Source organism: Malaclemys terrapin, chromosome 1, assembly GCF_027887155.1.
Source record: "Malaclemys terrapin pileata isolate rMalTer1 chromosome 1, rMalTer1.hap1, whole genome shotgun sequence".
Lineage (NCBI taxonomy): Eukaryota > Metazoa > Chordata > Testudines > Emydidae > Malaclemys > Malaclemys terrapin.
Window position 1 is genome coordinate 50066932 of NC_071505.1, and position 27263 is coordinate 50094194.

Sequence of the window (27263 nt, forward strand, 5' to 3'; positions counted from 1 at the left end):
AAGAAGTGAGGTTCTTACACACGAAAGCTTATGCTCTCAATACTTCTGTTAGTCTCAAAGGTGCCACAGGACCCTCTGTTGCTTTTTACAGATTCAGACTAACACGGCTACCCCTCTGATACTAAAAGTCAGAAGACACATAGTTACACTATTCTCTAACAAACAAGGCAGTCAGAACTAAAGGCAATAAACAAGAATTGTATGACTGGAAGGGACCGAGAGGTCATCTATTCCAGTTCCCTGCACTCAAGGCAGGAATAAGTATTATCTAGACCAGAGGTTCTCAAACTGTGGTCCACGAACCGAGCTCCATTCAGGTGGTCCATGGATAGTTCCCTCTAAGGTGCGCGCTTGGACAGCCACACACAAGAGAATGAAGGGCAATGCAGGTGTGGTGTTGTATTTAAAGTACTGCACAGGATCTTTTCAGGGGGAATAAGGCAAAACGCCACATTTATTAGTAATACATGTATTCCTTAACACTGTATCATATGCATATAATATACTACACTTACACTCACACACACACACAAACACACTCCGTCTTGTTGTTACCAATTAGTTGCTCCCCTTAACTTCACTGGCCAGGTGAGCTAGATGGGGGATGGGGTGGAGCCGGACTTCTGCCGATCCGGATCGATGCTCCCATGTTGACAAGACGAGACCCGGGGTCCTCTGCAAGACACCTCACTTTTATAGCAGCTTTCCTCTTATGCAAATCTAGACCAGATTCAAACTCTGTGTCTGTGTCCATTGGTCCTTTGTGCTGCTTTCTTTTGAGTGTTGTCCCAATGCTGCAAAGAGGGTGTTTCCAAAAGAAGGTGCTTGCTTCTAACCCCCGAGGCCATCGGTATGTCTGCTTGTCTTTAATGAGCCCACTTGACACATTTTATTGTCCTTGGGTCTGGCTCCCAGCCCCTCTCCAATAGTTGAGGCTGTCTGGAGGTGCTGCCTTCCATGCCTTGCTCATCCACACCTCATTCATTTAACAGGGCAATTGATTAAGAGTGGGGTGGGGGCGGGGAGAGCTCTTGTTCTACTGCTAGCAAAAAGAAATTTTTCTATCTTATTCTATCCTTAGGGGCTATAATATTATACCAAGGGCAATGCAAAGTTTCTAAATGAGGCTTTGATACAAAGTCCCATGAAAACAGAGGTCACACGTGGGTAGACCCACCACAAGGTTATATGAAGAGGCACAATGTAAAGTCATATGAAAATTATCAGAGATTTATCTACATTGTCTCCACTAATTAGGTGCCTGAACCCTGGAGAACACACATATGTAAGGTGACATGGTGGCCTTGGAGGGACTAGAGGGTAAGTGGGAAGGGGCAGTGAGGGGAGAAGAGGTGGTGGAGGGGAATTTGAAATGTGCAGGGCTGCAGCAGCCAGAGAAAGAGGCGACTTTCCCCAGCTCCAGGGCTGGGGCTGTTGTGGTGGGGGAAAGAGGACACATCCATCGCCTTTGAAAGATAAAACTACTGATATTTAAATACAAGTTGTGTGCTTTCATTTGTAGAACAAAAAACGTTAGTTTTTTTTAATATTTAGCGCTTTTTAGACAATAGCTAGCTAATGGTACAAACAACATTTGGAAAGCTCATTAAGTGGTCCGCTGAGACGCTCAGCAATTTTCAAGTGGTCCATGGAAAAAAACAGTTTGAGAACCACTGGTCTAAGATCAGTGGTTCTCAACTTCTGTATCGTGGGCCGCATATACAGCGCAGGTTGAGAACCACAGCATCCCTCCCTCAAAACCATGCACAGTCCCCTATGCCCAGTGTCCTTGCCCACAGCGGGGCCAGGAGTGGAGCGCCCAGTGCAGGCCAGCAGACAGGACCCAAGGGGGGCCAGGAGCAGAGCCTCACCTAAGACCTGGGGGTGCTGCAGCACCCTCCTCCCCCCAAACCTACCCCCAGATCCACTCTCCCACCCCCTGCAGCACTCACCAGCACCGTGTTGGCAAGAATGCCAGTGCAGGCTACAAGACACTGTCTCCCCCCTCAGCCAGCCCCGCCCACTGCCAGCCCAGAGCAGTACATTTTATTTATTTATTTTCCATACACAGCTGAATGTGAATGGGGCTGCATGTAGCCTGTGGGCCACAGGTTGAACACCACTTTGAGACCATTTTGAATTTTAATCCTGCCCTCCAAAGCACTTGCAATCCCTCCCAGCTTGGTATTGTCAACAAGTGCTCTCTCAATGCCCGTATCTAAATAATTGATGAAGATATTGAACAGTACCAGACCCAGAACTGACCCCTGAGAAACCCCATTCAATATGCTCTTCCATCATGGTTGTGAACCACTGATAACTACTCTCCGGGAAATTGTCCAATCAGTTATGCACCCAACCTTATAGTAGATCCATCTAGTTGTATTTCCCTAGTTTGTGACATGATGCAAGACCAGTATTAATAGCCTTACTAAAGTCAAGATACACATCTACTGCCGTCCCCCCTCCCCCCCACACACACACACATCCACAAGGCTTGTTACCCTGTCAAAAGAAAGCTACTAGGTTCGTTTGACAATTTGTTCTTGACAAACCCATGCTGTTACTTATAATGAATAACTACACTGTAGAATGCACTGTTAAATATTAAAACAAATTGCTCAGTAAGACTGAAGAGCCTAAGAACAGTATCTACACTTGGCAGGAAATAGGATAAAAGTCAGACCACCAACGTGCCTGCTTTGGGGCACAGGTAGATCAGCAGGTGGTATCAAATTTATCACAAAAATTTGTGAAATGAGATGAATCTAGTCTGGTGCTGTCAGACAGGACACAACACTAGACAGACATTTTTCTAATACACTATTTACTGTGGTTAGGGACAAGGACTTAAGAGTCCTTAAAAAGTGATTGAGGACCCATCACTGAATCCATCAATCATGGACTGTGAAGATAAAGCATGAAGCAGTCAACAACCAGTTAAGTCTACACACTAAAGAGATTTATTCTCTAAAAAGGCTATCATAACCACTCAATTAGAAATGTGATGCAAACCTATGCTAATCTTGTGAAGAATGCAGATAAAATCCTCATTCTTAAGTTTCACCCTAACTTTCCCCACAGGTGGGCTCATATCTTCAGTTATACTTAGAGAACCTGCTAAATCCAAGTTTTTCCTTCTGATGCACTTATGGCTGTTTGCCAGGTACAACCCATCACCAGCCAATTTGAGTTTACCCTCCTTACTCTTTAGAGTTAAATTTTCTTTTATCTAATTGAATGATAGTTTGAACACCAGTCATGTTACTCTATAGCAGGTGAATGAAATGAAGGCAGTTGATGGGAGTTCTCTTTGCTGTTCCTCATCTTCCTTTAATTATTTCTTTAGGTAAGGTGAACTTCACTTGATAACCATATAAATGTTTCCACAGTATTGGCATGACTAGGATTTTGTAAGGCATCTGGCCTGCTACTGTCAGCACCATATTTTACAGAAAAAAGGTATATAATCATACAGCTGACCTTACTGATATCAACTTGGAGGATCCAGGGGAATAAGTTAAACAAATTTAAGGCATAGATTGAGTGGACAGAGTTATGATTGAGCTTTCAGACTAAGTTTGAGTACTCAATCCTGAAGTTGGGTCATGCCAATGCTAGTTGTGTGACGCATACTTTTATAATATATTTTATAGCTACTATATCATTTCTAGGGATAAAATGAAAAAACTAAGTGTGTAGTTATCTGATCTCATTTACTTTTAGACAAGGTGTATAACAACCACATCTGAAAAGACTTCAGTGAGAAAGATTTTTATTCCAAAGATGGAACAGTCTTATACAAGCATATGTAAAATGTGTCACCACTTTTAAAGTTAAATATAGTCAAGTAGGTTTGTGTTATTTACTACTTCATTTTAAGTGCCAACAGCAGGACTTCATGGCACTGGTATAGTATAGTAAGGTCATATCTTGTGCCATTTGTCAGTCCATCAGCCAGTTTAAAAAAGTATTAAAATTACAGGGTATAATTGAACACAAAGAAATAGCAGCTGTTCCAGAGGCATGTTTGTCCTGGTCCTCTACTCTTCTTATCAAGACAACTTGCTCTTCTATGTAATTTCATCGCTGTATTAACACCAATCCAAGATGAGCTGGGTCAGACAATTTTGGCAGTTTAATACATATAGCTTTCAGCACCATCTAACAACTGAATTGTTGGTATGTTTACCAAATTCATGAGTGATTTTGATCCTGCATAAGTGTTACAAGTTACATTTCCATCCAATTTTAGATCAACCAATTCTATATGTATACACACACACAGTACACACAACTAAAGCAATTATAACATGCATAACATTTACAGATACTATACATTAGATATTATCCCTGTGCAAAGTCTAAGCTATGTGGATATATAAATTAAATCTCAAATTTCAAGGTTACAACAGTTACATTTATAGAAAATTGTGAAATTATCAAAGTCTTCAACCTTGGATCCCACATGGAAGATCTAGAAAAATTCACCCACATCTGTTCTTTTGTCACGACATTTGCTTCTAGCCTTTGTTCGAGCCTTGAATGCTGCAGAGTTGTACAAGTGCTACAAAGTGAAAGATAAGATTTAGTCAGATGTTTGAAATATCTATGCCTAAACTAGTTTAGGTTCTTTACATAATTAGGATGTAAAGCATTTTAAATGATTTAAATGTCATTAGATTGTGTCAAAATAGTGGTACAAAATGAATACAAATTTTATGTTAAAGGAAGGTCATAGGTTTCAAGATTTTAGCACATACTGATCTAACAAACAGATTAAAGGAGAACTGCCACTAAATAAGCCTGAGTGTCACCATATGGAAATAAGATCTAAAATTTTTCAAAATAGAAAAGATGACAGGCATTCAGGAGTCTAAGTCTCAATGAAAGGACCTTAAGTTCCTAAATTTCACTCAAAGCAACTTGATGCTTTTGAAAGTTTTACTCCTTGTCTGGCTTCTAACATTTAACAGATCTGACTATTTCTTCAGGGCTCCCAAACAAGTGTTACTCATTCTGTGAAAAGGACAAAATTCAATGTTTAACTATGGTCCATAGGCCAAGGAATGATTTAGGACTACATACTGTCCTCAATGCACAGCAAATTCTCACAGTATCAGTCATTTAAGCTTTAAAGTTAGAGTTAATTTCCCTACCAAGTTAGTTTCAGATTCAGGAAAACTCTGCATCAGTTTTCCACTGTAGATATTGGGAAAGTGATCTTCACAACCCACAAAGCTAGGAAGTATTTTACATGACTTCTGAATATCATGCATACCACAAATACATGAAGTTTGATTGATCTGACTCACAGGCTGGGTGTTTGACAACACTGCTCCATAACAGTGTTTAAATAAATTTGAGTAATCAGATTATGGCTAGAAAACATCTATTCTTAATATTCTAGTATTAACGGTCAAGAAAACCCTCCTCCTGCCTCTCTGAAAGGTTATACTACACATCCAATTGGTGTGGATCCTAATCTGTTGTAGGTGAGTTTTGGATACATAAAATGGTACAGTAAGTTTTATAGGTATAAATATAGAATGGCCACACTGTTGGAGAGTGCCAAAACAAGGATTACCCAATCACCCTAAAGCCATACCAGCACGAATCCTATACTCCACACCACAACATGCATTCTCAATGTCATTTTACAGAAGTTTGGAAGATTCTGTCAGGACCATTTCTCATGAATAGCTAGGTCTCCTAGTTGCCATGAGTTCCATTATACAAGCTTTACTGGGAGAGAGTTAAACAACTTTCATGTCTGAGGTCAGAAGCTTTTCCATAGGCTTCAGCTGTCACACTCCAGTGTAACATATCAGGACCATCCAGGGACAGAAGAAAGTGCTGTACCCCCATGTGAAAGGTGTCCAAGTGTATACAGCTCTCATTAGTAGCTCTTCAGTCACAAGAGTGAACCTAAAACTCAGGCCGGGACAGAATGTGTTTGTGAAGCACCCCAAAACAACCATTTTTCATTTAACTAAACATTTGTAGCAGGTTGACTATAAAATGGCAGCAGTTCAACTGTTCAGATTTTGAATGTTATTTAATTCCCAGAAGGAATACGATAGGGGGGTAAGTGCAAGTGATACAGTTAAGGTGTGATAACATACCCTTTCAAAACGGGGTATCTTCATTGTTTTAAGAGTTGCAGCATCAAGCATTACTGGTGGTCCAAGTTCAAACACATTCCGAAGAAACTCATTGGACTGAGTAAAAAAATTAACACATCAATAACCAAGGTTCTATATTGAATACTGTAACAGCTTTAATCTTGAGATTTAAATTACATAACACTGAGTCCATACAGGTAATTTACACTTGTTGAATACTGTCCCCCACCATCGTTTTATTATACGTAATCAGAGCTCAATTCTTGCTTGCATCAGACAATCAATGCTCAGCACAGGAGTTGTCAGAGAGCCAGCTACAGCTTACTGATTCTGCAACGCCCTGACCTCGATGCCATATTACCCACACTGGCGTGGGCTGGTGTAAGCCACACCAGAAGTGATTTCCCTTCTGCAAGGGGCATTTTCAGCTGGCCATTTAGGATTGATCACACTGGATAATCTGGTCCAGTGTAAAAAACCCTTAGTCTTCTCTTTACAAAATTTGAATGAAAATAGAAAGTTACTTTAGAACCAGCTTACCATCGCTATAATTCAAGACATGTTGCTTTATTCTTAAATTGGTAAACATCTTTAACAAATCACTGGCTAAATTCCTATAGAAAACAATTACTCAAGTGGCCAGACAGGAAATTGTGTGAAAATAACAGCTCACCTGCAAATGATATTGCATCCCTGATCCCAGAATCTCCTTGAAGGTATCATATGTGTGTTTCTTAACCCAGCAGTCAATATACATGCGCTCAGGTCCAAATTTGACAGTCTCTGTAGGGAAGTCACGCTCCTGTCCAAAAATCAAAGACAAAACATGAAGACTACATTACCAAAACCCCTGATTTAGAAAAAGTCCTATGCAGATAGAAGTAATATAGAAAGCTTATGCATGTTAAGAACTAGTGTACTTTTCCTTTCAGTGAGTGATCCTACACAAAATAAGGACAAGAATCATTTATTCTGTAAAGTAACCTGATATGCATGTATAGTACAATTGCTGATTTTACTTGACAGGTTGATGCAGGACTGAATCTTAAGACCATTTATGCTGCTACAGGTAACATTAGAAGGGACAATGATGTAAGTATGAATACGTAAGTAGACGATCAAAAGAAATGTTCACTTGATATGGGCTTTGTCCATGGGATTTGGTTCACTTGGTTTGCATCTGTAAATTAGTCAGGTCTCAGTGGATCTTTAAAGATCCAGGCAAGGTCTTAACACTGTTGAAAAGGAAATTTTATAACCCCCTTTAAAATGCTGTATTTTAATGCAAACCATACTTATGGGTATGAATTTCAGATAATGCAGGTATGGGTGCCAATCTAAGACCTTAAGTAAAGAACGTTCTCTAATTCATTTTTGGGACTGTTAGTGACCAAGTCACCTTCTTCTGTATTTATGTAACTGGCAATTACTCCTGACATAGTGTAAGCATCCCATCCTATTAGGAGTTAATTTCTTTCTCAGAGCTACATTCACTGCTGAGAACTTTTGACTGTTTGAAAGTACAATATTCCATTTAGCTGGTATTGACCTGATTTTGCCCAGTTAAAGATTCGAGGGTCATCTAACTTACCAATGAAATGCAAGCTCATGATTTGTTACATAAAGTCAAACTTATGCGGCTTAATTACTCGTGAACATTTTGTTGGTGAAGAGCTGAAAGTTACTGTCCAGAGCTTTTAGCAATGATATTCCATAGTGTTCCCTACAGCAATGTTAATCTAAGCATGGAGATGTGCTGTAAAGGACAATTCTTTAAGCTCTTGGAGTGGAGCAATTATAAACTGAATCCACACAACAGCTGAATACTGCAAGCCAGTAATCCTGCTAATGAACGGATAGATTTTAGAACAATTCAGAAAAATCAGAGTTTGACAGTAAAGGACAAGTCTCACAGCAAAAACTCAGTATATTGAATAAAGGGGCACTTAACATTTATATTGCAATGTTTTATCCATTTTATAGAACATCATATATCCACTATGGAAGTCAGGTTTGTATTTCCAATCTAAAAATGAGGTTTTTTTAGTTAACCTTTGGATCCTTTTTAGATTACTAACCATGAACCTTTGAAAGCTGTAGTTAACACTAATCCTGCTTTAATTCTTAATGAGTTAAGAACCTGAAAATGGAAGTTATTTGGAGCTTATGTTCAAAATTCATCTAAAATTGTAAGCAAGTTTTTCAATGGTCTAGTGTTCATACAACTGTTTTATAAATTGTTTGCCACTTTTTACTTTACAGAGGAGTATTTTCAAAGTAATCAAGAGTACCTCTACTGCTCGCAAGACATCTCTGAAAACAGATCGCTGCTTTCTTTTGTCTACTTTGGCACGGTGCTTGTTTCCATCTGTAGCCAGGGCCCTCAGTTTCTGTGTTAAAAGTTCCATGTCTTCATAAAAGAAATCCTAGCCAGACGAAAGGAGATGTTTCAGTTTCTGGTCTTCACACAATTTTTCTCTAAGTGGTAATACATCAACTTTTCCCACAGTATTGTCATTTGGGATCATAAGGCATTTATAAGGTAAAATAAATATATTAACTGTACTTAAAAAGTTAAGTGATCAGGGTCCAGTTACCCAAGTATGACCTGTTTGCACCTGCTGGTACAGTTGTCAGCTGAAGCATTCAATGTGGAGCTCCCTCAATATGAAAGCAGCTGCCAACAAGGTCTCTTGTGAGGCCCTTGGATTATGGAACAAACGCCCCACTTGGCCTGCTAGTGCCTAGATTTGTTAACCCTCTGGACATGCTGTACTGTTATGTTCTCTGGCACTTGGAGTCGAGGAGATGCTTACTGGCATGGGATAATTAAGTTTTGGGGTGATTGTGGAGATACTGACAGTTGACTTAAGATGTTTAATGCCATTTATTACTGTTAAATTAAGTTTGGAAAGGGAGCCCAGAGCTTACAAAGGGGATTTCTAATTTTTTAAGACTAAAACTGAACAGTTTATGGAGGCCAGATTAATTCCTAACCAACTACAAGTGCATCGTTTTGTCTTTTTACCCATTCCACATTATTTACATTACTCTTTCAAATGATAGTTTTACTTTGATAGCATGATATTTGTGGCATGGACCAGCTGTTCATTTTTTAACTATGCCTAAAACAGAACCCTGCACCTTAACTGCAGCTCCTAGGCACTACTCTATTTAATAGCTGTCTTCTGTGTGTTTCTATTTCCTTCTTTGTCGTTGTAATTTTTTAATCTCATTTTACTTCAGTGTCCTCCCAGTCTGCTCCATATACCACACCACACAAATATACTTAGTGTCATCTGATCCTGTGATTAAGTTGGTAAATTTAAGAGTGAATACTGCATGTAGTTTGAAAGAATGAATGCTAAATAAGAGCAAGGAATGTAGTAAAAATCTTGCATGAATGGGAGTAGTGTAGATAAGATTAGCATCAGATGGGCTACGAGAACCCTTTTGTCATAAATTCTGCTTATTATACAAGCTACTGAACTGGGTAACTTGCATATGAACTGAAGTGCTTTTCTTAAAGGAAGTGTTTTAAGATCTTAAAGAATGCATATTTATATTATTTTATCAAAGCCAACTACATTCAAACCAAAATTTCAGTCACTTGAACTCTTTTCTTCACTTGCAATGTGTCTGCAAGCTCTAGACTCACCTTGCCAGGCCTAAACTTCACTTTCACAGTCAAGCCCTTTCAAAGTAGCCTTCCATAGCTAGGATCTTGCAACCAACTACCTCCCGTATTTAGAAGCACTACAAAAAGCAGCACAATTTAGGTACATGTGAAGTTACTGTGCTTGGTATCCTGACTCATTTACAGTTACCCTTCCCTCTCAGACCATGTTCTAGCTTGGTCAAGGCTGATGTGCTTTGCCAGCCGCCCTTCTGGCAGCCCTCCCAAGCTGTGCCCATGGATAACTGGAGACTATTTTCTTCACTGCTGTCAAAAAACAGTTAAGAAGTTAAGGCACATTACACCGAAGGGCAACGAAACAGATTAAGTCTGTTATAAGGCAACATTAAAAGACAAATTACAAGTTACTTAAAATATCTAACCATCCAGTGCAAAGGTAAACCACAACGAAAATATACCAATCACAACCTCAGTAGCACAACATAAATATGTAATTAACACCTTAAAAGTCTTCCTCCAAAGTTGCAACTGGCAAAATGCATCAATCTACTTTCAGATGCCAAGAAATTGTTCAAAAGCATCAGGCAAGTCCCATAATGATGTTTTACTAATCTCTTCATCCTGGGGTACCCCCCTTTGAGGCAACATAAGGAAATGGAAAACCCCCTACTCAAGATACTGTCTAAACTCAAGAGTTCATTGCAACTGTGACAGCACACAGCAATGCTTTCTGGGAGTCCCTGGAACTGCCAGATTTGGGGAAGCTGAAAAGGGTAAGAGTCTGTACTAAATGCCCCCTTTACCATGGTTTGTTGGGGTACAAAATGCTAATCTACATTTCTTTTCTTTGCATTTTTTTTAAAAAAGTGTTATTTAGATGTCAGTATCAGATTTTATTGACTAGCATTCCAGCAGCCCTGGAGTTATCACAGGGAGATAATAGGAGGGCTAGCACAAGGAGGCTTGTTTTAATTGGAGTAGTTCTAGTGCAGGGACTAGCAACCTTTGGCATGCAGCCCATCAGGTTAAGCCCCTGGCAGGCCAGGACGGTTTGTTTACCTGCAGAGTCCACGGGTTCAGCCAATCGCGGCTCCCACTGGCCGTGGTTCACCATCCCAGGCCAATGGGGGCTGCAGGAAGAGGTGGTCCAGCCCAGGCTGCTTCCTGCGTGCCAAAGGTTGCTGATCCCTGCTCTAGTGTGTCTTCTAAGTTTAGATACATTTTTCTTCATTATTTTAAGTTGTGGAGTGTTTATAGAATGCGCAGACAGATACAACTAGATTGTAAGAGGTGGTCCTCTGGAATTAGGGATGCTATGTGAAAGATGCTATGCTAGTTTGCAACAATCTCAATGCAAGAAACCTGTTACAGCTAAATCCATTATACTTACAGCTTCCGTTTCTCGTGCCAGTTCAAACAGAAGAGCTAGTGTTTCTCCAGCAGCAATTCTCATGTTGACATCATCACAAGATAAGAGGTTTGGAAGTTTGTATAAGTGCCTAGAAAAAATGAGCTACATTTTATTAATCTGTAAAGAGCGATTTTTACAATAAAGCAACATTAAGCAAAATAACAGTTCATTGTAGAAGTTGCCTTCCAGGAAAGGAACATACATTTCAAGTTTTTTCTTCACTTCGCTCACTGGGCAGATGGTCAGCAACAGAGTCCATGCTAAAAGTGCACTGATGTGAAGCACTGTGTTGTGGGTGCTAGAAATGCCATTAGTGTCGCTCTCTCTCTGATACCATTTTGTGAATATGTTTTCCAGACACTCCATAGTTGAATACAGTTCCTGGTTTAAAAAAAAAAGCAGTGTAAATGGCTAAATTCAATTATTAAAATTTGTGTAAAACTTGATATAAAGGGTTAAGTGTTTATCCTTACAGTAATATCATCAGTGACTATGAAACAGCAAACTCCCAAGCAGGTTGCACTCTAGACATGGAAGAGAAGTAAAACAAGTCAGTATTTCCTAGTTTAATGTTGATTCTACCAGACCTGACAAGGTTCCAAAATTTTAAACTCTGGTCTTTGTTACTCCAACTGCTAGTATAAATAAGTTCTATGTGGAGTGCCCATGGAACCATTCCTTAAACAGAATGAACTCACAATGAACTCTTCCCTCATATTTTTCGCTTCATAGCTATATCTGGCCCGCTTTACAACATATGCTGCTCTGCATAAGTATTTGCACTTCTGAGGATGTATGTACCTCTAAACAAAGAGAGATACATTGCCAGTTACAAGAGCTGTATATAGCCTGCCTTTCACTTGATTAGCTAAATTAGAAGAGTAAGTAAAAGCTCACTACTATGAACTACAAGTTTCACAATGAAATAAAAGGGATGGCTGGTGTCTACTCACTGCTGGGGGAAGGATTTTCCAGAATTCTGATAAACGGCATTTTAAGGGTCTACTCTATGTGTAGTCTCACCAGCTCAATGTGGTACATTTTTCCAGATTCTTGTGGGTATCATTTTCTAACACCCAAAGGCAATTCAAGCTCTTCCTAAACATCTGTATTAAATACTAGGGCTGCTTTACTTTTAAAGCAGTGTTTCAGTTGTGCTTTGTTGCAACCATAGTCAAGCTAGAAACTTTTGTTTTGACACTACTTGACGACAACAACAAAACAGGCAAACCAGTTGTACAAAAGTGGATGCAAGAGTTAGATGGGACTAGCTCAACAAACTCAAGACATTAAAGTTACAGAAATATCCAGTATCATTAGCAGCCATGGCTACTGCTTTGAAGGGGCTTTTAGTTAATAGTTTGGTAGGTGCAGGAACGGAGGCACAGGTGGATTCTCTGTACTTGGGTTTGAGGCTACCATCCTTACCAAAAAGGGATCCTTGACTTGAGGAGGGCATGCAATTTTACACCCTTTTCTGCTAGGTATAATTATACTTATATCCCACAAGTTTTACAACTTGCATAAATATTTGTGGACTCTGTATACTGTTTCAGGAAACATTTAAAATAATCCTAGTAGACAGGCAATACAATAGGAATTCTAGAAGTGAAAGGACCATGCACTGTCTCACACCTAATTCATGGTAGGAGTCTCATTGATAATGTAGTCCAGAACAGACCTATTAACAGTCCAAACTGAAGGAAGAACTGACTGACCAATGCCTAGTCACATAAAATGTAACCAGAGTTTCGTGATAGAAAAAGCACAAAGGAACCAAGATACTTTACATGATGTCCCAATTTCCACAGAACATGGCTCTCCATGACTGACAAAAAATGCTTTGGTACTGAAAAGAATGATAGGTGCAGAAATTAAAGTGAAAATCAACATGCAGCTCTTTCAAGCCAATGAGTGAAACAAACACCAATTCTCAAATCTCATGCCATCACTGAAGGCTTCTGGCAGCCCAACACCTGTGTACATTAGTGCAAGAATTAAATTATAGGCTTGCATTAACACATCAGTGAAGTAGTCTGTATTTTGGCAGCAAAGGAAAGAGCAAAGTACCAAAGCTTTAAACTGTTGTACTACCTCTCTTCTATAGCCCAGTACGTTTTATACTTACAGCCTGTCTAGCCTGGATACTAGCTGTTCCATCACAGATTATCTTCTTGAGAACTGGTCCAAGGGTCTTAAGGATCTCTTCACTTTCAATTCCCGACCCCAACTGCACACAGAGAAGACATGCCAGCCTTGCCGCTGCGGACTGTTCATCACTCTTACCTACAGAATAAGGAAATACATTGAGTGATCACCTGCGGATTTTATCCTGCACTGAATCACACATTTAGAGGTTCATAAAGGGAGATCCAGCAATGAAGCATGCTGTATCTTAAACAAAACCCAAATGAAGAAAACAGCACTGGAACTGGTACTAGGTTGTCACTAATTCCAGCCAACAGGAAGGAAGCAAAAGCCAACATAATTTTGTAGCTCAATGATCAAAGAGCAATAAATGCTCACTAACGTCTAACTTAGGACAAGAGAAGCTTAGCTAACAAATGTATGTGATCAACTAAAATTTTCTGTAAAATACTAAGAAGTCTCATCTCATCAGTTAACACTATAGTGGTATGACAAATCAGTCCCTATCCTATAGTTCCATTACCTTCCAGTAGCGTACAAGCATTTATTACCTTTCTTTATGCAGTGTTCAATGCTATCAGTTAAAGTCATTCTCCTTTCCAGGATAAATTCATATAGTATTTTAGAAGTCAGAGCATTTTTAAGACCTTCAAGAGCTGCTTGTCTTGTCTTCGCACTGTTGGGAGGAATAATATAGATTGATACAAATACCTCTTCATGTAAGCTAAAGCTGAAAGCTTTGCTTTAGTACACTTTTAAAGCAGTGTACATTACATCTACCTGGTGCTGTCAAAATCTACAGAAGTCCTATGAATTAAGTAGAAACATTTAGCACAGTTGTTGAACAAATCTTCTGGGCAGACCAACTCCTCATTTACAGCTTGGTTTATTTTCCTTCACCTCTTTCCTCAGCTAGAATGCACAGGGGTAAAAACTTTGGTTGAAGGCTGTGGCATATGCTTAATGCAGCACTGCAAAACTAATGGTAGCTTATCCGCCCAGAAAAACTCACCCATCCTTTATCATGTTAACATTGTGTGCAATTAAGTTGCTTTTCTGAGGCAAGCAATTTTGCAAGACCAATTTACTTGAACAGCGCACCTGATCTGACAGTACACAAGCATTTTAAATTTGTATTAGTAAAAAAAAGCCAGGCCTACTTCTCTAGTTTACATCAAATACCACTGACTCCAGGGAAACTATTCCAGATTCATAGGAGAGGAGAATCAAGCCCCCAGTATGGATTGCTAAACTGTGATTTTAGCAACTATGCAACAGAAAGATAGGTTAAGTTTCTATGGGGCAGCAACACATCACTAATTTGTATTAGAGAAGTCAAGCGAAGATTGGTGATGCTTAAGTGCATTGTTTCCAAACACCCTATACCTCTTGTCCAAGAGAAGGTCAATGAATCCCTTTAACTTGTACTCGAAGTCTTCTTGAGTTGCTTCTTCATCAACTTCAGGTCCTAATGTATACAAGATAATTTAATCCTAATGCACATTACAACGTTCATGTTTAGATCATTAGAAATGTATAGTATGAGAAGCGGATTACTGTATTTAAATATCACAACATCCACTTTTTTTCAGGTAACAGGGACCTTAGCAACAAGCGTGGGATATTACAGGAGTAGAATGACACCCAGGAGAGGGACCTGGTTATAGCCGATTGACACTATGGAAAGGTATTTGGTTTTAGTAGCCAATCAATTCTGACTGAGTTGTTTGTACATATAGATTTCAGCATGAAGCAGCTGTCATGAATGAATGAGGGCTGATGTCTTAGGTCCTCTTATTGTTCCTGAGACAGGTGGTAAAGTTATATCTGAATAAAGGCATTATCAATTTCTGATTAAATCTAAACTTTGCTTTAGAAATTAGCATAGTATACTCACAGAATAAAGAAACCACAGGAGGTTTAAAAGTCTTATGGAACATGTTGTACATTTATCTGTAAATACTTTAATGGTACCTCTTAAAATAGCTATAAAATGGGGGTCAGCAATGCCCTGAGAACCCCAATTTTTTGGTTATTTGAAAGATTACTGCACTGTTTGTGACTGAAGATTAGATAAGAGGCATGTGTCAGAAACATCAATTTTGTTTCTAAAGAAATTCTTTCACAAGATGCATAGATCAAAATCAAAAACATACCTTCTTCAGTGAAGCTAGCAGGGTCACTGAAGCCACTGCAGTGGCTCATAGTCTCAATTGATGCATCCTCATCACTGAAAGGCTGCACATTTCTGTGCTGACCACCTTAAAAAAAAAAAACACTTTAGTGACTACTTCCATATTTGGAAAACACTGCCACTCCATAGATTGCTGCCCTGCCCCCTGTTCTCCCTGACCCCATGCAAAAAGTAGGGAGAAATAAGGGACTACAATGTCAAAGTTTGTTTTTCCTCCCTACAGACCCCGTCTTCCATCTCTTCCTGGGCCTACTTAGGGGTCCAGGGTATAAAAGGGTGTTCAGGGAATACTTTCCTAGGCTTAAAAACTACTTATACACAGATTTGTAGCAGGAATAATGAAAGGGTATGATACAGAGTATTCAGTGTACTGGTGGAATTTAGAATTATGGAAGAGCTACACCTTCAGTCAAGGCTGTGTCTAGCTATTGTATTTGATTGGGCTTTCAAACAGCACATGTCTACAATTAGCAAATGTAGTCTGCTCACACATACAACGTCCACAGTCAAAGATAGTGGAATTTCCTTGTTTTTTTAATTCTATTTTAATAAAAATTAAATAAGGTACAATTAGTTTTTTTTTTTAAAGAGTGGATTAACCACTGAACAAACTAAGGAAACTGGTGGATTCTGCATCTCTGGATATCTTCACATCAATAAAGAATGCCATTTTGGAAAATATACCTTAACTAAAGAAGTTATTGGGCTCAATACATGGGTAACTCGATGAAATTTAGTGGCCTATGATATACAGGATGCCAAACTAGATGATCTAAGGGTCCCTTCTGCCCTTACGCTATGAAATTATGAACATTTTGGATGGGTGAAGCCCTGATGCAACCTTACAGCCTTTTAAAGTTTTGCCTGGGAATATTTTATACATGTTCAAACATACACAATAGTCCTTTACATATCAAGGCAGAGCACCACCAAATACACTAATGCGATAGCAAAATTTACTCATCCAACAGAAAGAATTGTGAAAAGGTTGGAGATGAGTTTGCCACTGAGTGGCCTAGATACCTCTGGAAATACAATACACTAAGAACCCAATATCTGCTGCTCATGGAACATGTAAATGGCAACACTGAGCCATGAGCCAACTAGAAATATGCTTTTGGTACAGGCACAGAGGGCTGTCCATGCCAATGCAAACAAAGGGAGGTTGCTGTTGTGATTTTCCCAAAATCAACCCCCCACTTTTTCCTTGAAAAAAGGCAGTGAAAATATCCAAGCGATCTTATGACACAAAATGCAACTCGTTATTTAGTTCATTGCAGCTTGTTTCTTCAGCACCTAGCATAATACAAGATTTCAGCCAAACCCAGCTAAGTGCACTAAATACAAATCTGACTGATCCTGAGCAGGCTGTACAATCCATGACTTTCCTTACATGATTCTCGATGTTACAAGGAGGACGACAGAATTCAGGATTATGTTCCAGCCCCATTTAAGCCTCCTTTAGTCTTGGTTCAACCCAGACCTTCATATTTGATGTCAAGAACAAAGTTTCTATAGCACCTCCCTCCCCCCCAATTTTGTTCTTGTTCAATTCTAGCTTTATTAGCAGCTCAAGCCAGATTTCCTCCAACATAGCAATAAAAGCCTGTAACCTGTCAAGTCCCTCCAAAACCTCCTTCAATTGTTTTTGGAAGTTTAGTGCCTGTATAATATAAATGATGTTTGATCAAAGTCCTTGCTTACACAACACATTGTTTCCAAGTCACCTAAATGTTGAAAATGCAGACAATCTTTCACTGAGTTCCATGAATCTGTCATAACTAGGAAGATGCCTGAAAAAGTCCTTTAAGCAACAAAGACACTGGAGATGGCTGCAGAATTTTTGAATTGCCAATGGGTTTTGAACTTGCTTCTTTCCTACAGACATTAAGCAGTTATTAAATAATGATTAGCACACAGTGAGTAATTTGAGGAAATGGATATAGTGAAGTCAATGTTAGCATATGAATTACAACTTTCCTCAAATGTCCATCTTTACCCTGTCCCTTTTTATGGTATCAAACTGATGATCTGCCATTTTTAGGTGCAAAAGGTAACAGCAATTATTCCTTAATTAATCTCATGTTGAAGTGCTGCTGGAAGCAGTGGAACAGATACATACTTAAATTACTGACAGTTTAAGTGTTTCATTTGCAGAATGCTCTAAACTCAATGTTTGTGCTTTCAATTTCACAGAGAAAGTTTACCTTAGTGATACAGTTGATTTTGACTGCAATTTGAGATCAACCTTTTTTTAATCTGACTACCAAAGCCTGAGACAATATTTACAATTTACTTTAGGCAGCACTTCATTTCCACTGTTCTTACCATATCCTTGAACATTAGGCACATTGAATGAAATTCACATACTAACACTTGGTAGTCATGACACATAAATCAGCTGCTTCCAAGTTGTCCCAGTGATCTACATTGGGAATTTATATTGCCATAGTTACGTCATACCCCATAGACACTTAGTGATGTTGGCCTAATCCCCAATGTAGACACTGTTAGGTTAACAGAAGACTTCTTCTGTTGACCCAGGTAACACTTCTTGGAAAGGTGAATTACCTACGCCAACAGGAGAACCCCTTCCCTTCGCATAGGTGTCTAAACTGAAGCACTAGAATGGCATAACTGCAGCTGTGCTACAATAGCAGTTAAGTGCTCTCAGAGTGAGAAACTACCATCTAGTGCAGGGGTAAGCAATCTTTCAGAAGTGGTATGCTGAGTCTTCATTTATTCACTCTAATTTAAGGTTTCGCGTGCAGTAATACTTTAACATTTTAAAAGGTCTCTTTCTATAAGTCTAGAATAGAAAACTAAACTATTATTGTATGTAAAGTAAGTGTTTTTAAAATGTTTAAGAAGCTTCATTTAAAATTAAATTAAAATGCAGAGCCCCCCAGACTAGTGGTCAGGACTCAGGCAATGTGAGTGCCACTAAAAATCAATTCACATGCCTACCCCTGATCTAGTGCATGGTTTTTCAACACAGAAGATCATGAACCCCAAACAAGTATTGGGAGCATGACCATCTTGTCACTCCCATATCCCTACAGAGTCTCAGCATGGAAAAGACTGAAAACCATTAATTAAGTGAAAATTAAGATGAGAAGCCAACTTCAGAAAAATAAAGTGCACTGTCCACCTTCTGGAAGTTTTTAAATAATTCACAGCTCCACAATCCCGGTGAGTTCACAATCCCCAATGATCAAGTCCCTCTCCACAAGCTAATAGACAATTTTGGAGCTCTCATTTCCTAGCGGGCATAACAAGGCCCTTATCAGTCTCCTAGGGCTTCTGAGGGGCAGAACACCGAGCTTTCATTCCCAGAGTGAAACTGAAGCCTAGCAACAAGAACTCTCAGGCGCCCTCACTTCATTCAGGATGACAGACCTGCACATAAAGGGCCCGGGGAACCCACTGAGCATTTTCTCGAGCGTCCCCAGCCCGGACGATAGGGCACGTGCTACACTCCAACCACAGGGCGGCGGGCCCGAGGTTGCAGGCGGAGGCGGCTGGCCAGTCCCGTGGCTGGGCCAGGCCATTAGCGGTGACGCCAGCCCTGGAGCTGCTCGCTGGATCCGCAGAGGTGACCCCGGGCACGGCAAGCTCGGCTCAGGGGCCACCAGCGCACTGCGAGGGAGCGGCCCAGCTGCCACGGGCCCTGCCTCCGGCGCCGCGCTGGACACGCAGCTCGCCGCCCGCGGCAGAAGAGGTGACGCGCGAGTTCAGCGCATGCGTCGGCGGGTGTGTGAGGTGGCGGTTTCCAATCCAGGCGCCTGTCAGCCCCGCGGAGATAGGGCGGCTCGCTCAGGCGGCCCCGGGAAGGGGGGCGAGCAGGTGCCGCCTGCCCGGAGAACCCTGCGAGGAGGAGCGCGCCCAAAGCCCGGCCGCGTAGCCAGACAGGGCGGCTCCGCTGGCCGAGGCCCGGCTGCCCCCCATCCGCCGAGACCCCCCGTCCCTCGAGCACCAGCGCATCATGGGAAATGTAGTTTCTCGTTCTCGGCGCCCAACAGAAGAGCCTGGGACAGGCCGCAGGAGAAAACTACCGCTCCCAGGATGCCTCGCGGCTCCTACCTGCTCCGCGCTGGTGGTTGCTCCCTCGCTTCTTTGACTTGGGCATGGCTACCGGCGGTGCGCAGCTCCCCTCTGTGGGTCTCGGTCTCTCGGTTCCCCCCCGCCCGGGTCTCAGCGACAATCAGCCGATGGAGAAGCAGGAGCGCTTTTTACTACAGCGTCTCTGCGGGGCTGACTTCCCGGACCGAGGCAGTGGAGGGGATTGGCGGAGGCAGGCGAAGGACGAGTCGGTGGTGGCGGTAGAAATCCCCGTGAAGGCCCGTGAGCAGAATCGATGCATTTTTCTCCTCTCAGACACCTGGAGCTAAAGACGAAGAGACGGCGCCGACGCCCCTTTTATACCCAAACGGGCTAAGGGGGCGGGCAGAGTGACTCATTGCTGACGTCAATCGGATATAACCAATGATCAGCTCTGGTTTACAGGACTCGTGACTCATACGCGCCTGGTGCCGATCATGGTGGCGCGTTGCCTGTTGGGATGTGTAGTCCCCTCAGGCTCACAAGGACAGCCTCCCGCGGCAGCGCTGGTAGTGTGTAAGAGCATCCCAGGACATCATTGCATGCTGGGAAATGTAGGCTCAGCCTCTCTGGGCTATGGTAGGACGCCGTGGAGCGCACGTCGGCTTCCCCTCTACAGGCGTGTCCCTGTCTGACCTGCTGAGTGGATGTTGCTGAGCGGAGCGCACGCAGGTCCGGGTGGAGCGGTTGGAGTAAAACAGCTGAGACTCACACAGGCGCTTGAGTCAGATCAGAGCCTTCTGGTGCTGCTAGGGCTCATGGATCTGGGGAGAGATGGTAAAAATGGCTCTTCCTGAAACACACACAGTACAGTCCCCTCCCCACCAAGGGGAGGAGAATAGCACTGAGAATGAGGTGAACAGAGCGCTCTCCCTTTCCCCCCTTTCCATGGCTTGTAGCATGGTGTTATATGTGTCTTAATTTAGCCCCATAACGCAGCAGTTCCCAACTATAGTACATGTACCGGAGGCTGGTGGAGACGAATCGGCTGGTCATACGATGCTAGTCTGGCTCTCCTCATATCCAGCTGCGATGTCGCATTAAAGACAGCTAAAAATACATTGAATATTTAACTACTAATCTGCTATGGGATTGCCACAGAGATATTATGTGATCATGAATGGAAGGAAAGGCAATCCACGCAATTGTGAATGAGAGAGGGTGGAGGCATCTGAAAAGATGTATGCATATGCCATAGAACCATTCCACCTTGCGTTTTGCCGTGATGCTGGGAGTACCTTTCCCAGATCTGAAGAAGAACTCTGTGTGTGACTCAAAAGCTTGTCTCTGTCACCAACAGAAGTTAGTCCAATAAAAGATTTTACCTCACATTATATCATCTTGTCTCATATCCTGCGACCAGCACTGCACACGTACAAGAATCGAATAGAGCAATTATAAATGTAACTTGATGTTCTTAATACAATGTACAATAGTTATTCAATGGAAGTGAAATGTAAATAGAATGTTAATTATGGATAAAGATGACAAAAGGCAAAAATGTTCATAGAAAGAATCAAAAGGCACAGATCTGCTAGTCCAGACAAGGAAAACATCATTATTGTGTTTATTCTGCCATTAAGGTATCTACAGGCTATTCTATTCTATTCTATTCTATTCTACATAGGGTCTTATACCACACATCACGGTAGTACCTATCATTTCTCTGCCGTTTTGGGCTGTAGTTGGTTGTGTAGAATTTAACAATTTAAATTAATATTCTAGTTAAAATAACTTTAGATCAGTGGCAGATTAACACACGGGCCCACAGGGCCTGTGCCCAGGGGCCCCAGCCAATTTGGGAGCCCCCAATCTGGCCGTGGGCCCCGGAATCCAGCCACGGCGAGTGGGCTCTGGCCCCAGGTTCACCCCTCTGCCGTTGCCATAGCCCACGTTGTCTCCTCCAGCCCCAGGCTTTGGCCTCATGGTGGCAGGTTCTGTCCCTCAGCCGCAGGCCCCGGGCTCATCACCCCTTCCCCATTGCCTGTGGCCCCTGCTGCCATCTCAGCCCCCAGCTGCATGCTCCATCCCCTGGCTGCAGGGCTTTTGGCTCGGGCCCAGGATCTGGCTACAGTACTTTGGGCTCTCGGGCTCTGGCCCCTGGCCGTATCCTTGCCGCTCCTGGCTTCTCACACTCCCCCCCCATTGCCCTGGCCTTCACTGCCTCCCTATCCACCTCTCCATTCAGGGCTTAATTTGTCCCTGGGCTTGCTGGGGCTGAGTAAGTCTGCTGTGAAAAGTGATATTCGTATGTCTGTTAATATCACTTTTCACAGCAGACTTAGTAGCTATCTGGGAGGCTGTGAAAAGTGATATTAACATACAAATATCACTTTTCACAGCAGCAGACTTACTAGCTAGCTAGTCTAAAAAAAAAAAGGAACCACAAAAGCCAATGAAATAACAAAAAAGACAAGAACATGCAAAGCACCTTATTTATGTTTCTATTCTGTTTAGGTCTGGTAAAGAATAGAGACAACTGTATATTATTTTTATTACTGAGCCTGCAAAACCATACATAAATCAATTATAATGATTTGGAAATGTATATATGTGTATTTATTTGCCTTTTCTAAAGTTAATTAAGTATTTTAGGAAAAAGTGTGAGAGCAGCCACCAGCAAGAGTTGCAGCCCTGGTGAGGAGTTCCCAATGCATAATGGTCAGGTTTAAGAAAACTGGGGGAGATGAAAGAACCACTTGTTGACCTGTGAATGACTGATTCTTGTAACACTAATGTTGTCCAAATTAGCAGTGAACACCTTTGTGTGATGCTTATGGATAATATCTAGCCCTATTCATTTTCTATGTTGAAAAACTGAGCAGTTAATTTAGGCATAATGAACTGGGATATGACTTGCTTCATTATTAATGCAGTGTGTAAACACTGAATGGAGTCTTTGTATTAATTTTGATACATTTAGATCAATTTTGATACATTTCTGTTTTTAATGGAGTATGACTGAGGGGGCCAAGTGTTCTTTGTGTTCAGGGCCCGAATAAATCTTAATCCACCACTGCTGTAGATATAAGGTAAAAGATGGACTCTTCTACAATATTCATCTCGTGGAAAATTCTGGTAAAACTCAAGTGCTTTACTCAGCCTCTTTGTACATAAATAGACAGCAGATAACTTTTTTTTTAGACACAACATTTCTTTCCCACACAAACCTGGTTTTATCGCACTGATTATTTAGATCATAAATGTGAAATCTTGAAAATGAGGCAATGCAAATCTCGCTGCAGGCTGAAGAAATGAATCCTTCATTTCATGCTTACAAATCAATGGGGATCTTTTTCACACATTAAAAAGACTAGTGTGGCACATTTGGATTTAGAGGCTGTGTTTCAAGTGTGCCTGATTTTTTTTCATGCAGATTTGTCTATTAATCTGACACTAACTGCCACTGAAATTCAGCATTTGTAAAATTAAAAATTTTCCCTCTGTGGACTCCCCAGGCAACAACAAAGGAGAAACTATTCTGATTTTTCTAAAACAAGACTTTAGTTTTTCAATCCTGAATGCTTTGAATATTTACATCCTCAGTACCCATTTACTGTAGCAGTATTGCAGTGTTTGATATAAGGAAACCAACAGCTGCAGAACATGCTGAAAAGTGAAGAAAGACAGCTAATTACAACATATCTATGAAAATTTTTTGCTAAATTCTGTCTTTTTCCATTTTCCTAGAAAAAAATGTAACTGGTTCTTTGGGAGAGTTGTCTCTGTATATTCATACATATGAGATTCACTCCCTAGCATGCTGAGCTCTGGAAGCCTTCTGGAAAGATGTGGCTGTTGGGGCTACATGAGTGCCTCCTTGCAGATTCAGAACTAAAATTATAAAATGGGCTGTTTGGCTAGATCCATTTCAGTTTATTTTAAAGCCCTATGAGAGTAGAACAAAGAAGAAAGGAAGGTGGACATGTAGTGCAAATATACAGAGGCAATACTGTCCAAGAACCTCTGTTTTTATCAGGGTGGATTTGATTTAAATCAAATTGATTTAAATCACTAGTCAGGAAGATTCAATTTAATGATGGTTTTCTACATTCTTGTTGGTTGTTATAATCTTAATACATATTCTTCACAACTCAGAGATAGATGTAGGTTTCATTTTTAGAAGGTACACACAATACATTTTTAAACAGTGATTTATTTTGAAAACTTTTCAGATTAGTTTTACAGCTGTATCAGAAAATGAATGATTGTTTGGTTATTTCATTTACCAAAGGTAGTTGAAGCAGATATTTATGAAGTCATTGGGAGGTAAACTATCTCCAATTCAACAGGTTAATCATTAATATTTGGAAGGTTTTCTTGCCATGCTGTAATAGGAGGAGAACATCACCAGATAGACATTTAAATTGTTTTATTTAACTAAAACAACAACGTTATGTATTCTGAATTTTTTTTCTTCAACAGAAAACATATAATATTTAACAAAATAAGCATGTGTCCCTCGCTTCTCACATTTATCTCCAGACTTCTCCTTGTCCAGATCTATTCTGCCCCCAACAATCTTCTATTCGTTGAACTTTTTGAAACTTGGCACTTTTAGAGAGAGGTAAGGGATTGACTTTGTGTACACAAATTTGCAGAGGGACAGTAGAGTTGAGGTCTGTTATTTCTCACCTCTATATATTATTTATTTATTTTAAAACATTTTTGCTCTTAACAAGAATGTTATCTCTGGAGACACAAATCCACAGTTTGAGAACTGCAAAACTAAGCATCTCTGATGGTATCCTCTAGACTAAGCACTGAGTCCCATTGGTTAGATAGAAAGATTAACCTAAATAATCTGTACAGAAGCCTGTGGAACACCATAAAATTGGGTCCCTAATCCATGAACTATTGGAACTCATTTACAAAACTTTTCCTAAACATTACATGAATATATTGTCTCATACTATAGAATTAGAATTTGTAATCCCAATTCCATGATGAGATATCTTGAGCTATAATGTATCTTAATTAAAACTATCTTTAGATAAAATGCTTTTTGAGGGGAAAAAACTATAAAAAATCCGATTTAAATACAAAAAATCAGATTTAATTTTTTTTAAACAAAATCATTGATTTTTATCCTCCCTGTTTTTTATGGAGAGTAACTATTTCTTCTTTTTAAAGATGACCTCTGCAAATTTTTACTTATGGAAATCTAGGTGGCAGTACAATGCCAGGTTTGATTAAGCAAGGGTTGCAAAATGATCCTCTCAAAGTGAGCATTGGATCCATATGTTATATCCAGAGGGTAGTATTGGATAAATGTGCCATAGAACTCCACGTATCAGCCCTGTAGATTTTTATTCTGGAAACATTCCAGAGGCAAGCCATCTTAATCTGGTAGATCTTTAGGTACTCTCTGCCTAGCTAACGTATTACAAGTCTAAATGCCCAGTCTAATCCACTTGGACAGGCACTGAGTGAAAATGGCATTCTCTTTCCACTGATCCCCAAAGTCTACCACAAATCATGTCTATTTTCTAAATGCCTTAGTCTTATCCAAATAAAAACTCAGAAAACCTCTTGACATCTAGGGTAGAGAGTCCATTTTCTGCTAGCTGAGGTTTTCTGAAAAACACCACATCGGTAGTATGATTCAGAAGGAACTCAGACTTTGGCATAAATTTAGCAGGGCAACTCTGTACCTGTAGAATATGATGAAAAGAAGATCAGCTACTAAAGCCTTCAACTCTTTCGCTCTTCTGTCACATATGTAATTGCAATTGAAAATGCTGGACTAGATCATCAGCTGCTGCAAATCTGCATGGCTCCACTTGAGTCAATGGAGCTAATCTGATTTACATCAGCTTGGGCTCCAGCCCAATGTCTTTAATCACAGAAGGAACAAAGAGCAGTCTCCCAAGGGCTCAAATGATGATTTAACCTTCTCAGCACCAGATTAAGAACCCGTAAAGGAACAGGTTCTTTGAACAGTGGGAAGGCAATTACTAGACCTTTCAGGAATAATATGATGGGGAACTGAGTGAATAAATAGTCCACAATACACTATATAGATGCAGAATCTAGAGAAAGATTGTTGTCTCCTGCCCACAGAGGAAAAATCAGATTTAAAAATTTTTAGAAATGGAAACAAACATTTCAGTGTAGATTACTTTCAGGACTACGGCAGAAATTCTTGCTTTTCCATGGAGTATGTCAGGTCAGACATTGTCAATGTTATATGAACCAAGCCACAAGGTGTAACACTGGATCGGGATGTAGGATTAGAGTGTCACCTTTAGATATTAGATCTGTTGATGGAGGTAGGCTCACATGACACACCTAAAGATCCGTATGCCAATACTGTCCAGCCCATGCTACAGCAACCAGTATGAGCTGGGCTCTGTTTTAGTGTATCTTTTTGATCAATAGTAAGATTCACCTGAAAATAGCACCAAAGCATCCATGAAATGAGAGAATAAAGAAACTCCTTTCCCCAGACTAATAAGAATGCATCTGTGAGTGAATCTCTACCAGTACCTGTTCTGGAGAGGACCTCCACATATCCAGTCATCCTCAGATAATGTGCTCTCAGAGGCATGATCACATGCTCTGTTGACAGTGCTAAGAGCTGCAAAGCAGTTAGAGGTGGAGGAGAGGAACCAGAAATTGTAAGAATTGCATGGTTCCTTGACCTCTTGATTATGTGTTTTCCTCTTCTGGTATGATGTTGCTGAAAACTTGCTACTGAAAAATCCTTGGCATTTCTCTTTTTCTTTTTGTTGAACTTGAGGACAGCCAAGAATGGCTCCTTGAAATGAGCACCTGCTTGAGGCTTAGAAGACATGGAAAAAAGTTCCCTACACCCTGAGTAACTGAGGCAGCTGTGGCCATGCGTCCCTTTTATAACCCAGGGTCTGAATGTTTGGTGCTGTGAGAAGCTGTACATGCAGCCCCAAGAGGCACTGCTTTCCGGAAGGTTCCCCAACTCAGCAGTGCCTGGGGGCACATCCAGCAGGTAGACAGATGCAGAAGCCACTTTGAAGGAGAACAGTGCTTGTTCTCTTGTTTCACAGAGAAACAATTATAACAGGTAAGAATATGGATGCAGTCTAGCATAGATATCATGTATCTGCCTGCTTAGATAGGGGCATGTCCACTAATCACTTCAGCAGCCAACAAGCAGTTTGAAATATCATCCTCTTACAAGGCTTATTGCTGTTTACTATATACACAGCACCAGAGAAATACATGGTTTCTGCCCTGCTGAATTTACAACCTTAGTTAACAAATATTTCCGCAGTACTTTATGCATGTGCTTTATCAAAGGTTGAATATTTTACTCAGATGCGCTGCCCATGTGTTTTTTTCTGCATTTTGTATATAAGATACACAGTTTTCCCCTGCTCCACATTTGCACTTGCTCAACACCTGCAGACCTACTTTCCAAAGTAGGAAGGTTCAGCTAGGATCATGGCACAATCATTTTATATGTGTAGAGGATTTTACCCTGGCACACTTATTTTCCCCAATCTTTCAGTCCTTATTCACAACTTATACAGGCAAAACTTACTTAGACTTCAGTGGAAATATTTCCTGGGTAAGTGATGAGTAACCACTGCAGGATTTAGCTCTTTGTGTATATGCCGTTGTAAATTTCATGTCAGAATTTAGCTTTAAGAATTAAATTGGCACAGT

At 40.7% G+C, this 27263-nt stretch overlaps 2 protein-coding genes and 1 long non-coding RNA gene across 3 annotated transcripts in view; 1 reads left to right on the plus strand and 2 right to left on the minus strand.

Annotated features, from left to right (window-relative positions):
- LSMEM1 (leucine rich single-pass membrane protein 1) overlaps positions 1-1309 on the minus strand; it is a 16729-nt gene extending 15420 nt beyond the window's left edge. Inside the window, exon 1 of the mRNA XM_054024096.1 lies at positions 556-1309. The gene's annotated coding sequence lies outside the window, so the exon portion shown is untranslated. The remainder of the gene's footprint in view (positions 1-555) is intronic.
- LOC128834916 (uncharacterized) overlaps positions 1-8407 on the plus strand; it is a 9772-nt gene extending 1365 nt beyond the window's left edge. Inside the window, exons 2-3 of the long non-coding RNA XR_008444525.1 lie at positions 1258-1320; positions 7152-8407. This is a non-coding gene — a long non-coding RNA (uncharacterized LOC128834916). The remainder of the gene's footprint in view (positions 1-1257; positions 1321-7151) is intronic.
- Positions 3759-21026, minus strand: IFRD1 (interferon related developmental regulator 1). The gene is made up of 12 exons (XM_054024073.1): positions 19599-21026; positions 15478-15582; positions 14708-14789; positions 13873-13997; positions 13302-13459; positions 11647-11697; positions 11376-11554; positions 11153-11261; positions 8417-8551; positions 6799-6927; positions 6126-6221; positions 3759-4567 (listed from the first exon to the last, which is right to left on the minus strand). The coding sequence occupies exons 1-12, from the start codon at positions 19642-19644 to the stop codon at positions 4478-4480; spliced, it is 1305 nt and encodes a 434-aa protein (XP_053880048.1). The 5' UTR covers positions 19645-21026; the 3' UTR covers positions 3759-4477.
- Positions 21027-27263: the final 6237 nt, after the last annotated feature.

Bases quoted from the DNA above. Each gene is read 5' to 3' on its own strand.
- IFRD1 (XM_054024073.1), bottom strand. From the start codon at position 19,644: ATGCCCAAGTCAAAGAAGCGAGGGAGCAACCACCAGCGCGGAGCAG. The intron at 11,698-13,301 runs GTAAGTATAAAA...TTCCATGTCTAG, and splicing joins GTATCCAGGCTAGACAGGCT to AGTGCAACCTGCTTGGGAGT. The intron at 6,928-8,416 runs GTACTCTTGATT...ATTTTTGGACAG, and splicing joins ATGTCTTGCGAGCAGTAGAG to GAGCGTGACTTCCCTACAGA.